The 13,194-nt window shown below is 35.3% G+C and overlaps 1 protein-coding gene across 3 annotated transcripts in view; it reads left to right on the top strand.

The window, feature by feature from the left end:
- Nucleotides 1-13,194, top strand: part of SLC7A11 (solute carrier family 7 member 11) — a 248,002-nt gene that overhangs the window by 22,267 nt on the left and 212,541 nt on the right. For all 3 annotated transcript variants that reach the window (XM_043902431.1, XM_043902434.1, XM_043902432.1), the window contains exons 5-6: nt 2,216-2,315; nt 9,331-9,375. In XM_043902431.1, the coding sequence (XP_043758366.1) occupies nt 2,216-2,315; nt 9,331-9,375 (145 nt within the window). The remainder of the gene's footprint in view (nt 1-2,215; nt 2,316-9,330; nt 9,376-13,194) is intronic.

Genomic DNA, 13,194 nt, shown 5'->3' with positions numbered 1-13,194 from the left:
TAGCCTGCTAGGCTCCTCTGTCTGAGGGATTCTCCAGGCAAGAATACTGGAGTGGGTTGCCATTTCCTTCTCCAGGGGATCTTACTGACCCAGGGATCAAAGCCGGGTCTCCTGCATTGCCGGCAGATTCTTTACCAACTGAGCTATGAGGGAAGCCCAAGAAATAATTAAGGAAACTTAATTTTGCTTTATAGCTAAACTATTACTCTTTTATCTTTCTTGACTGCTTTCCTTTGTTTCTGCATTTTCTCACTTCTCTGATTAAAATCATTCTTTGGAACTCAGGGAAGCCTACGGGGCTAAAACTTTTCTACAAACAAGCGGCAGGGGACGTGGCAGTGATCTGTCCCCAGTTTCATTATCAGTGCTTAATGTGACCAGGTTTCCTTATATATCTCACTTAACAGAGAAATGACCTGGGAATTTTACCACATTTAAATAAGTTAAATATTTTGGAGAGTATTCTTAGCAGGTATATTTACTCTGTTACTAGAAAACAGTGATATTTCTTTGTTTCTAACTTATCACGTATTTTTCACATTAATACAAAACTTCCAAGAGGAGAAAAATTTTACTTACCCAGATTGTACATTTATTCTGATCTAATGAGATTCAGAAAATAATTGTATGTTCTATATTCTCTTATGAGGATTTGTTAAAGTTTCCTTTGAATCTAATAACTTTCATCTTCTTGAGATCTCTGTTATGCAGCCAAATACGTCTGAAATTTGGAAACAGCTCTCTTTTGTAATACTTTGTACTCAGGATTCAATCTTTACAAAGTTTGGTATCTTTTATTGATTATTCAGTATTGCACTTTTAGCAATATTGTCCCATAAGGCCTAGGAGACCACAGATCATGATAAAGCAATATATAGCAGATGTTTTTAATCTGGGTTCCAAGATTTCTGTTTTTCTTCTATGAGGACACACAGATGTTTTAGTAAAACAGATATTTCTAAATTGACAGTGTCATTTTAAAAAATGATATATATTTAGGAATTGGATGTTTTGAGAGAAAGCCATTTAGTGGATAACACAATATTCTCCATGTTTGGCCTCAAAACTCACATTCTGTATTGATATATACGTTGTTGTCTGGAAACTGCAAACAGAAACTGAAATTTAAGTGTGGAGAGAGTTTTATGTACACCTCCCTTTTATTTATGTGATGGCCAATTTTGAAACAGTCATATTTCCCATTTAGATAATCTCATTTGCTAGTTTCTTTGGGAAACAGAAACTCATTATGCTTTACTTTGAATATTGACTGACTAAATCTGAATTTCTATTTTTTAATTATCCAAAAGATATAGAAGAAAAGTCCCCTCACAAAGAGGAGAAAACTATGATGCATAAAAGCACTCAGTCTACATGTTGATGCAACAATGTGTTTAAACCTATTTAAAGTTCAATATAGATTCTTTTCCATGCTTCTAGAAGGAAGCAGTGCCATTCTCTAGGTAAGGGTCCACAGACCTTCTCTGTAAATGGGCAGATAGTAAATGTTTTCAACCTTGTGTGCCATGTGATCTCTGTGACAATTATCAGCCCTATTGTTGGAGAGTAAAATTAGCCATAGACTGATGGTATCTAGGTAAATAAGTAAGCCCAACTGTGCTCCAATAAGTTTTTCTTTGTAAAACAAGCTTGGAAGTGCCAAGCAGATTTGTTTCACAGCATTTTGCAACCCCTGTTGGTATCTAATGAACTATAGGAAGAAAGCAAAAAAAAGCAAGTTAAATGATGTGAGAAGGTGGTTCTGGGGTTTCATGCCACCTCTTCATTGAAGATAGACCCTTGAATAATTCTTCCCAAGCACTGTATTATCATCACTGTTGAGAATTATATCACACTCCTAAAAACTATAATTTACAGATGATCCTTTAGTCTTCTTTCATGGTGAAACTCTGTTAAGAGTAGAGGCATGCTAAAGCAAGGGATTGTTTTTGAAATGTTTTCCTCTTTGCCATGATTTTATTAAAATAAATGTGAAGTAGTGTTAGTGGCAATCAGCATATGTTTGGGATTCCTTCTCGATAATGGATACAGCATTAATAGATAAAGTTGGAAATGAGCAGAGAGTAAGAAATCTAGACCTGAAACTGTATAGTTCATCCCCAAGCCCCCTTCTCCTCCTTTTCATGTTTATGGTTAAAGAATGAATAATAACCAGCTCTTTGAAAAGTCCTTAATCTTTTTATTCATATTTCAGGGCAAACACAGTATTTTAAAGATGCCTTTTCAGGAAGAGATGCAAGTATTATGGGATTGCCACTGGCTTTTTATTATGGAATGTATGCGTATGCTGGCTGGTAAGTTTATATCACTATCAACTGGTGATTTGGATGGTTCATTAATTCCTTCAAGTACTTCAAGTGCCAAGCGAGGTGCTAGGTAATTGTGAACAGCCATAATTCAACATGATATGCTGTACTTGAAGAGAGGAAGGTAATGTGGCTCCCTTCACCAGTCCAGTCACTGTGTATACAGCTTAACACAAACATCATTGAGGTTTCCAGTCAAGACAGGTACTAGATTTAACCTGATAATGTAAATTTAACATGATAATGTAAAAAATAAACAAATGCTGGGTCTTGAGAACCAATACAAATCATTTATAAGTATGGATCAGTAAGGGCATAATAGTGCCAAAAGCCATTAAAGAATAGTGCTTTGTCGAAAAGCCTTCCAAGTTAAAGCTCCAAGGTCTACACAAAGAGTGATTAGTTGATTTTTTTTTTCCACCTTTCTATAAGAAAGAGAGAGTTCAGATATAGAAATAAGTGACATGTTCCCAGGAGGTAAAATGGTACTCTAAAGGCAATAAATGGGACAGCGAAATCAGATGTACTAGATAATCTGCTACATTTTAAAGGACTTTATAAATTCCTTAAAATTTCCTCAACATTTGAAAACAAAAAATGCAGAAAAGATGAATAAAACCTCAGTGCCACAAGTACATTTCTGTGGATCCATGTCAAAATGTGATGACATTCTGGTTGAAGCACTAAAGTTTTGTATTTATGTCTTGTTTTGTTTAGGAACTTGAATAACAATAACCATGGTTATGAGTGGGAATTTTTTCTAATTAAATTTTATTGATGTAGTAAGATTCAGTTGAGGTGATTATTGCAAGAAATGCCACTAGAAATGCCATTATTTAAACATCAAAATGATTGTAGTAAAATTAAATTTCAGTTTTGAAGTAGTTAGTCGCAATATTTCTTTTTAAAAAATTATATATGGAGCTAATTGTACAGTTGCAGTGAGGATGTTCTATGAGCCTAAAAAAGCAACAAACTACACTAGCTTAAAATTATGTAAATGCATCTCAAATACAAACACAATTTCTTTTTGTTTCTTTAGTTTTACGGTCTTACTCTCTAATTAATGCATGGAATATAAAAATGTATTTTTCAATAAATGAAATTTTTATCCTATTAATATCACTGAATTATGGAAATTCATAGCACTACAGGAGGGTTAGGAGAGTAGAGGAACTAAAAATTTTAGCATGGCCTCTGAAGCATAATGTTTGAAGTTCTTAGAAAATTGTAGCTCTGAAGAGTCTAGCATAAAATATTTGTGTACTTTTGAAATATTTTGATAGCCATTGTGTATGTGCGTTAGTCTTAGTATTTTTGAAGGCTTTTTATTTTTGTCCAAAGCACAACGTGGTGCTGAGCAAGAAAAAAAAATTTAAAAAGGAGTTGTGCTCCCAGGGTTAGCAGTGGAATCATCTATTCTATGGCTATTCAGCCTGATCAGAGCTCCAATGCCCTGGGGCAGCAGCCAAGCCCTGGGAGGGTCACCAGGAGGGGCCAGAGCAAGATGGGGAGGTGACAAAAGCTTTCAGTTAGAGCCAAGTGTTGGGGGCTTGGTAGTATTCAGGCAGGATTGTGGGATGTGGAGATCCTCATGAGGGAGTTTTGATTAATTCTATTGAATGAAGTTTCTTTTGCCTGTGAGTGCCATGCATCTGTTCCCACGGAATCTTAAAATATTATTCTACCCAACTCACTCCCCTATTACAAGGGCTGAATACTCAAGTCACCTGCTTTATGGAGAGCAAATCTTCTCCACTTCTGTAAGCTTTTGAGGGCTACTAGCTTTCTCCAAGTATAAAGAGTCTTTTCATTTTGAATTATCTTATTATCTTAATCTTTAGTTTTGTTGATGCTAAACCCAAAATGTTACTCTTGTTAGAAAGATTTTTAAAAGACAATTTTGGTGATATAAACAAGAGTCCAGAGAACTTAAAAATGAGGTGGAAGATAGGAAGCTTTTATGGGACAAAGAGTAAGGAACAAAGAAGAGAAAAAAGGAAAATGAATGTAAAACAAAGAAGTAAGTATAGAATCCAGGGTTGACTTGGAGATTAGTGGCTCCATCTTAGACACAGAAATTTATTTCAACACCCTGTTTACAGGGCAAATGGGGTTTACATGTCCCTTGTTTATGTTGTACTTTTCCTCATAGAATCCTTATGTCCATGTCCTGTTTTAAAGAACAGGAAACTTGGTTTTCTTATATTCTAGAGAGTTCAGTCATAAGACATTAAGGTCTGGATTTTAAATGAATGTTATTTGATACAAGTGATTTATGTATGGGGCAGATAAGTACCTGTATGTCTCCAATAACTGTTCAGCTACCTGAATGCTGCTTTGCAGGTAGGTAGAAATAACCTGCTTGTTAACATGTGGCCATCCGTTTTAGAAAAAGGGAGCTGTGTTTAGAAGAAATAGTCTGCTGGTTTGGAATTCCAGAGGAAAAAGTTAATATCTGGATATAAATGGAACAAGATGGAAACTAAAAGAGTGCCCAAAGCAGGGGTTATGTAGTCATTTTGCAAATATGACCCCGCCTCTCTGACCTTTCTTTGTCTTTCATGATGGAATTAAAAGACTGTGTTGTGGAATTATAAGTGGGGCACCGTAAATGAGCTTCCACTCCCTGTGCTCCTGCCCTGACAATGTTTGATGCAAAAATGAAAGTGTAGGGGGCACTGCAAATAAGGAGACAGAAGCAGTCGTTGTCGTCAGAACTTAACCACCCACAGTGTTAAGTAAAAGCAGCAAGACCCTTGTTGCCAGGGAAGCCTTGTTAGGTTAGCAACTCACCACCTACCCATTGAATAGGAAAAAGACAAGGCCAGACCTTGGATGTGAATAGAGCAGGCTGTTGGTTTATGAGGAGTGCTGGACCTTTTTAGAATGATGAAAACTCCTTCACAGAAACACGATTGGGGGAAAGAAATCATTAACCCAGCCAGGTCATAGAGTTGGGTCAAAAGAACTTTAATATTATTGCCAACGTCTGCATTCAGAGAAATATGTCAGTCTCCCTGTGGCCTAGGGGAACTCAACCAATTTCAGCCCCATATCCTGATCCAAGCTAAATATTACTTGGTGGGATTTTTTATTTTTTTTGAACCATGAGATAGGAAATAGTTTTTCATTGTGTCTTTTTTGTTTCTTTTAAATCATATCCTCAATGGATTTAGTCTTCTAAAGCATCTGCTGGGATTATTTTGTAGCATTGTGTCAAATCTAATCTAAAGAATAAACTTCTTTTTAAAATAATTCATAGTTGGGTATTGGAATGCATTGCCAGCTTTACAATGCCTTGTATACGCAATCATGGAAAAGCTGGAATGATAGATCTTGTGAACATTCTCTAGAGAACTTGAGTAGATGTATAGAGAACGCTCTGGATGCATGATTGGAGACTAGGGGAGCATAAAGATGTATTTCCCACAGGAGGTGAATGTTTGGACCAAAATAAGAAGCCTTCTCCTTCCCACCCTGCTACCATGTCCCAAGTCCTTTCCTTTTCTCTATGGAAAATATTTGAAATTGGGTTCTTTTTTCATAAATATTTCCTTTCTTTCCTTAGCATTGTTGGAAAAAGACCGGTTTCTAAAACAACTGTTTAGAAGGAACTGGCTATTTCTGAAATGAGAAGCCTGGAAATATTTCTAAGTGTGTGTGTGGTTTTTGTGTGAGTTTTTTTTTTTTTTTTTCCCCTTGTTTTTTTGTTTTGTTCATTTTCTTCATGTACTTCCCATTGCCTTGGGCTTATAACAAATGCATCAAATCCCTCAGAGTGCATATTCCAGATATAAGTATTGATTGTTGCTTGCCTTCCTGGTATAACTACAACCTCTAGTTTGAGAAAATTACTTTCTAGTCATTAAAAAATATCCTTGGCTGCTAACCTTTTAGATCACCTTTGCTGCTACTGTTCTCTCAGATATTCAAATGTTCCTGCTTCGCACATAGTCCTTAAAATATCAGGCACCTTAATTTTATTAAAAGATAAACTGAGTCATATTAAAATTTTTACGAGTTTGAGAAAAAGTCGATATGAATTGACAGCATCCTATCTAGCAGGTAGAAAGGAACTCCAGGGAGCTGTACAAAAGAGAAAGCTTTTTATAGGCTGAAAGAGTGGGAACAAAGAAGTTATACTAAGCTAAAAAACAGGTTGGTTATTACGGAGTTATTTTCATTTAGGGGATAAGAAGAGGCTACCAGGTAGAATACTTAAATAGTGCAATTCCTAACTGAGTGGTTTTGGATTCCATTTCTGGGAGATCTGAAACTTTAACTGAATTATGTTTTGGTTTGGTGACACGAGGCTTAAGTATAAATGACTCCGTTTTGGGCCTGTTGTCTTGGTTTTTTACAACTATGAGCATCAATTGCCTGCTTGTGAATAAAGATGGAGTAAGACAGGTTTTCTCATCTTTGTTTTAAGTTATGAGATACTTTAAGTATGTAAAAGGCTGATGGACTAATATTCTAGTCACTTGGTTTTAGATTGTATACAGAATTTGTCCCTATTGCCCCATGCTTCTGTGGATCTATGTAATGGCTATTTTATCTTCTAAGGAATAGTAAGAACACAGAAGAGTACAGTGAAAATATAACATTTTACTTTGTGGACATTTTCTAAGTCTCTGCAGTGAAGAAATGAAAATGTCTTTGTCCTTATATGTCTAGCTCTGTTCATTATGATCCTTTGTTTTCCCATTTTCACGATTTGGTTATCATGTGTGCATATCTGAAGAGTCTGCTGCATCTTGGAACCTTGAAAGAGAACTTTAAGGGCTTTAAAGGGTCTCCAGCAGTCCTTTTAGACTGGAAAAAGAAGTCAAGGATGCAAGGCAGCCAACATTCCTGGGTGGGCTAAGGAGAGTAATAAAGTGAAGGAAAGGAATCTGGATTTTTCTTTCAGCCGTAAGTTTAGGGTAATATTTGCAACCCTATGGGACTAGAAAGTGAAATATCATGTGTCTAGAATGCTTCTTGTCATGAAAGAGATGACAAAAGTGTTCAGGTCTTGGGGGAAATATTCAAAATGTTCTGTTCTTTAGTATCAGCTTATAGTGTATTGACTAACAATGGACCTAAAATTAGCTGCCTCAATATACAAAAAAAAAAAAAAGGCAACTTCATAGTTACTATCATGCAGAAGGCATATTTACCTCATGTTGTTCTTGTAACTACAAGACTTGAGATTATTTGGATGGGATGCATATTGGAAAACTGAATTCAAAGGAAGAAGTGCAGATTGAGAATTTAGTATCTTTTATCCCATTTTTTATTTCCTGTTTGCCTCAGTGTTCATATCTAGTAAGTCAGTTCCCTAAAACTGAGAAATGTTATTATTGTACTTCTATTTTCCTAGAGTTTTTATTGACCCGTCACCCCTGCTGAAATCTAGATTCCCGGAAGCCAGAGGCCATCTTGCCTTACACTGTATTCTCACTCTCTGGGCACCCTTTGTACTGCAGATTACTAAGCCGCAGCTCATGTCCCTGTGCATAGAGGACTTTACCACACCCGCATGTGTATGTGCTATACGGAGCAGGCGGCGGCACCCACTCCAGTGCTCTTGCCTGGAGAATCCCATGGAGGGAGGAGCCTGGTGGGCTGCGGTCCATGGGGTCACTAAGAGGCGGACACAACTGAACGACTTCACTTTCACTTTCATGCATTGGAGAAGGAAATGGCAACCCACTTCAATGTTCTTGGCTGGAGACTCCCAGGGACGGGGGAGCCTGGTGGGCTGCTGTCTGTGGGGTCACACAGAGTCGGACACGACTGAAGCGACTTAGCAGCAGCAGCCACCTGGAGTGTCCTTATGCCATTTCACCAGGGCTAATGGTTAAGAATTTTTGAGGCCTCAACTAGGGTGATGCCTCCTCTCAAAAACTTTCTATGACCTGCCAGTCTGGTTTTGACCTCACCCTTGGCTCTTGGTAACCTGGACATGCTCTAGCATTGCCTCCTGTGTTGTTATATCCACAATGGACCATTCTATGAACAATGAGCTCCTTAAGGAAAGGGATTATAGATTTCCTACTTTTATTTCCCCGGTGACTAACACATAATAATCTCATATATTGCTGGAATGCAATTAGGAATCCAAAAATGGTTAAAAAAAAAAAAATTAATAATAAACATGTATCTACCCTATGATCCAGTGATCATATTCTGAGTATATGCCCAAAAGAAATGACTGCATGGTTCCCAAAAGGACATGCACCAGCATATTTATGGTATCCTTATGCGTAATAGCTATAAATTGGAAATAATTCAAATACCCATCAGTGGTAGGCTGTATGGTGTTACGTTCATACAATGAAAAACAGCAATAAATAAAGAATGATGAAATACTGCTAAATACAATAACATGGATGACAGCCAACAGATATAAAGTCCAGCAAAAAAAACAGACACAAAGGAATAAATATTGTGTAATAGTTATACAAGCAGATATTATTAGTCTATTGTAATGAGATGAGCAAAACTAATTTACAGTGATAGAAATCAGAATAGTGGTTGCCTTTATAGGAGGGTGAAAGAGATGACTGCAGAGGGCCTTGAGGGAACCTTCTAGGGTGCTAGAAATGTTTTATGTTTTGATCTTTGTTTTGGTTGTGTAGGTGTATAAATAAATAAAAATTTATCATTGTATGTTGAGATTTGTTTGCTGTTTTTACATTATACATATTTACACATTTACTCTTTACATACTGTTTACATGTTTATACATTAAGATTTGTTCACTATTTACTAATCAGTTTGCTGTTCATGTTATACCTCCATAAAAAATTAAGAAATAGAAAAGAACTCCATAAATGCTGTTTAATAGAAAAATAAAATGCGGGAGCTTTTAGTGTTGGAGAATTTCATCTTAGGTTATTTGTTTATAAAGTTTTTATAATTCTGAGTTTGATTATAAATATTTAAAATGTGAAACTTTGGATAGTGATCATAAAGTTTATTAAAGGTTTGTAATTTATGTATGTCTTTTTAGGTTTTATCTCAACTTTGTTACTGAAGAAGTAGAAAATCCTGAAAAGTAAGTATTTATATTTACTGTGAAATATTTATAAGGAATAAAATGTAAGGTTAAAAAGTAGACCTAAGAAGGAATTCAGTGGGGGCTAATTAGCTTTCTCATCTTCATCATCAGTGTCTTGGGCAGTAAAATGTACTTGATTTTATCATAAGTTAGATGTAAGTAACTTTATTATGTATTCTACATCCAATATTAAATTGTTTGATCACCTGAAAGCATAAAAGAATAGATTTATATTTTAGCTAATTCATTTCTTAAAAATATACATGCAACTTAAAATGGACTCTTGACTGCTCACAAATGTTCCATAATTTGTGAACTCCAAAACTTGAGTATTTCTAATATTCATGTGAATTTTTTTCATAACTATCCAATTAAAGAGAATGATGTAATTAATGAACAAGTAGTTATGAAAGCCTGTAAATAGCTGTAGAATATCATAGGCACTCGTAACTTTGAGGAACTGGATACGTGCTCTTACTTTTTGTTGTTGATAAAAATCATCCTTTTATAATTAGGTGGCATGATGGTTTATATATGTTCCAAAATGAATTATTTTTAATCTAGAACTTTGAAAAATGGATTTTTATGATTTGTATAGAAAATGGACTTTATACAGGAAAATCACATAATCTATGGTCAGAAAGTCAAAAGAAGGACAATATGAATAGTACAATGTAAGATAAGGACAGAATTTTGGAGCTATTTAACTCATCTGACTTATTAAATATCTACCATTTTCCAGCTATTGTGCATCATCTTACGTGATGAATAAGACTTCCATTCAAGATTTTATTGTCTAGGCATTGAGTCAAATATGTAATCAAATAGCTGTAGCATGGTGTGATTGGTCCCACAGTAGATTATTTCCCCAGTCTGACAGAGGTGAAAGGAGGAAATATTTATCTAGAGAGATGTTGCTTGTACAGAGACTCAAATGATGAGTAGGTGATCCTTGTTGTTGTTTAGTTGTTAAGTTGTGTCCAATTCCTTTGTGACCCCATGGACTGTAGCCCGCCAGGCTCCTTTGTTCATGGAATTTTCCAGGCAAAAATACTGGAGTGGGTTGCCATTTCCTTCTCCAGGGCATCTTCCAGACCTGGGGACTGAACTCATGTTTCCTGCATTGGCAGGCATATTCTTTACCACTGAGCCACCAGAGAAGCCCCTGGTGTTCCTTAGGTAATAAAGGAGAGAGAGAAAGGAAGAGAAAGGGAGAGGAAGGGACAGACTTTGAAGACAGGGAAACAAGTACAAAGGTGAGTCAGTATGAAGTAACCTGGACTTCAGAGAAACATGCCTAAAGGGTTGACAATTCAAATGAAGGTAGACTAAAGTTCTGGAGGCAAGTATATTGGAAGCTGATTAAATCTGGCCAAGTACCAGAGTTGTCAAAATTTTGGACACATAAACCAGAGTGTGTGCATGCTAAGTTGGTTTAGTCATGTCTGACTCTGCAACCCTATGGACTGTACCTGCCAGGCTCCTCTGTCCCTGGGCTTCTCCGGGCAAGAATACTGGAGTGGGTTGCCATGCCCTTCTCCAGGGGATCTTCCCGACCCAGCAATTGAGGTTAAAACGGTATTTCATACTATCGGATGTAACCTTTATACAAATTACTTTACGCAAATTTAAACATGTGAAAGATTCTTTTATTGAGAAACATAAGTTTGTAGCAATCTTTTTACCTTTATAACTAGAACTGTGGTAGAGAACATACGTTTACCAGAAACTAGTTCTTTCTAGCATTACTCTGAAATGATAAACTACATTTGGACTCTACATCTATTGATTACAGAGATAAATAGGTTGCTCTGTTGTTGTTTTTTAAATAATTAGTGTGTAAGTGGCAATGTGGAGAAAAGACTTCTCTTACTAGATTTCATGTAAAGTATTTATTGAATTTGCTTTGTGTTAAAGAGATAGCTATGGTTTATGGCTGTCTCTTTTAAGTCTAAAAACATTTTAAGAGACCTATTGTTAAAATCCATTGTCAGAGATAATTTCTTACAAAAACAAGGGCAAACTGTAGGTTTGGATGTGAACCCATAATATTACATTTATGACATGGTACCTCAGTGGCATGGAGATAATTCATATTCTTTTTTTCATGTTATTTAATACTTTAAGCATAGGTTTTGTTTTCAGTGTATAAAACAAAAAACTATTGTGCATTTTAAGCATATTTAAGACTATTTTTGCCATTATTAGCTTGATCTGAATTTCTGATGTATTCTGTCAGAGAGACATGCCAGTCAAGGATTCTGTTTCTCTCCTTTTCTTTTTCTTAAAGAGCCTTAGTTTCACACATAGATAATGTCCACCATCAATATATATACAAATACTAAAGAACTTTGATGTATTGGTTCAGTGATTTTTTTGTCATCATCATTGTTGTTGCAAAGAGATTTCCTCATCTCAAAAAGTAACCATAATAATGACACGTGCCTTATTGGATTGTAGTAATGAGTTGATTTGTATAAAGTATGTAGCTTAGTGACTTATTTTTAATCTCTACACAATTGGTGGTTGCTAATAGTTTTACGTTCTTACTTTTGAAACAAGGTAAAATGTTACTCCCATAAGAATGTTTTTTAGTTTTCAATATCCTAAGCAATTCTTTTTCTCTGGTGTTTTTGAAAGAAATACAAAAAAATTATTTCATACCATATTGAAACTTGTTGTATAAGACTAAGGTTGTTATCACTGGTTACATTGGATGAAATATTGTCTTTTATTGCAAATCATGATTCTGCAAATTTCATTAACTCTTCCTAGAATATTTTTAATTTAAAATTATATTTTAAGATATTAAACTAAGGAACTTTTCAGGAGAGAGTACAGATCCTTAGATTTTTAGCTTAAGATGATGAGTGACTGCCAAGACTTCAGCTGAAGAAAGAAACTTCTGATTTCTTTCTATTCTTTTATGTTAGGTACTCAGATATTCCAGTTTTGCATGGAGGATTCTTTATAAAACTCAGACAACACAGTTCTTTTCTCAGAATCAGAATATGAGAAGTCTGTAGAATTCCCTTAATAAAAAATACTATGGAAAGTATTAATTTGCAATATTTATTTATCAACCAATATTCAATGTATTAATTTTAAAAATAATATTCCTCTGAAATGTTGACAGTTAGTCCAAGTCTTTTAAAACTAAGTCTTATTTTTTTTAAAAAAACAGACTGCTTTGGGAAATATTGATGGTTGAATATAGAGAACAGATGGTAAAATTATGCGGACCTTGTCCAGCTGTGTAATTTGTATTATTTTGTAGGGAGACACAGCTCCCAAATACCTTTAGCTACAAGGGAGAATAATTATTATTCCATCTCCTTTGTGACGTGCCAAGATAAATATGCCTCCCAATCAGTCATGGCTGTGTGTGTCCAGGTGTGCTGTAATGGGCAGCATTCTGGCAGCTGGTGAAATGAATCATCCGCTGGAGATACAATACTTTTCACTGTCCTCTTCCACCTAGGCAATATAATTCCCCTAAAATTGTGACCTGATAGAAAAAGAGATCATTAATTTAGATAAGTGAAAATAGTGATGTGATTTAAAATATATAGAATGTAGAATAAGGTTTCATGATCGCAATTAGTTACCCTTTACATAGAATTTAATTTCAGTGGAAATCTTTCAAATTAACTAACATTGCTCTATGGAATAATTTCTGAACTGCTATTATGACTATGACTTATAGAACAGTTCCTTAATGTAGCAAATGAGAGATAAACTGGGAAATTAATGGAATCTTAATAATGGAATCCAAATAGCTCATGACTTCTTTCTTAAATCTCATCTATTCTTTAA

This window comes from Cervus elaphus, chromosome 5, assembly GCF_910594005.1.
Source record: "Cervus elaphus chromosome 5, mCerEla1.1, whole genome shotgun sequence".
NCBI classification, from domain to species: Eukaryota; Metazoa; Chordata; class Mammalia; order Artiodactyla; family Cervidae; genus Cervus; species Cervus elaphus.
Note: the sequence above shows the minus strand (reverse complement) of the source record. Positions and strands in the feature narration are given on the sequence as shown.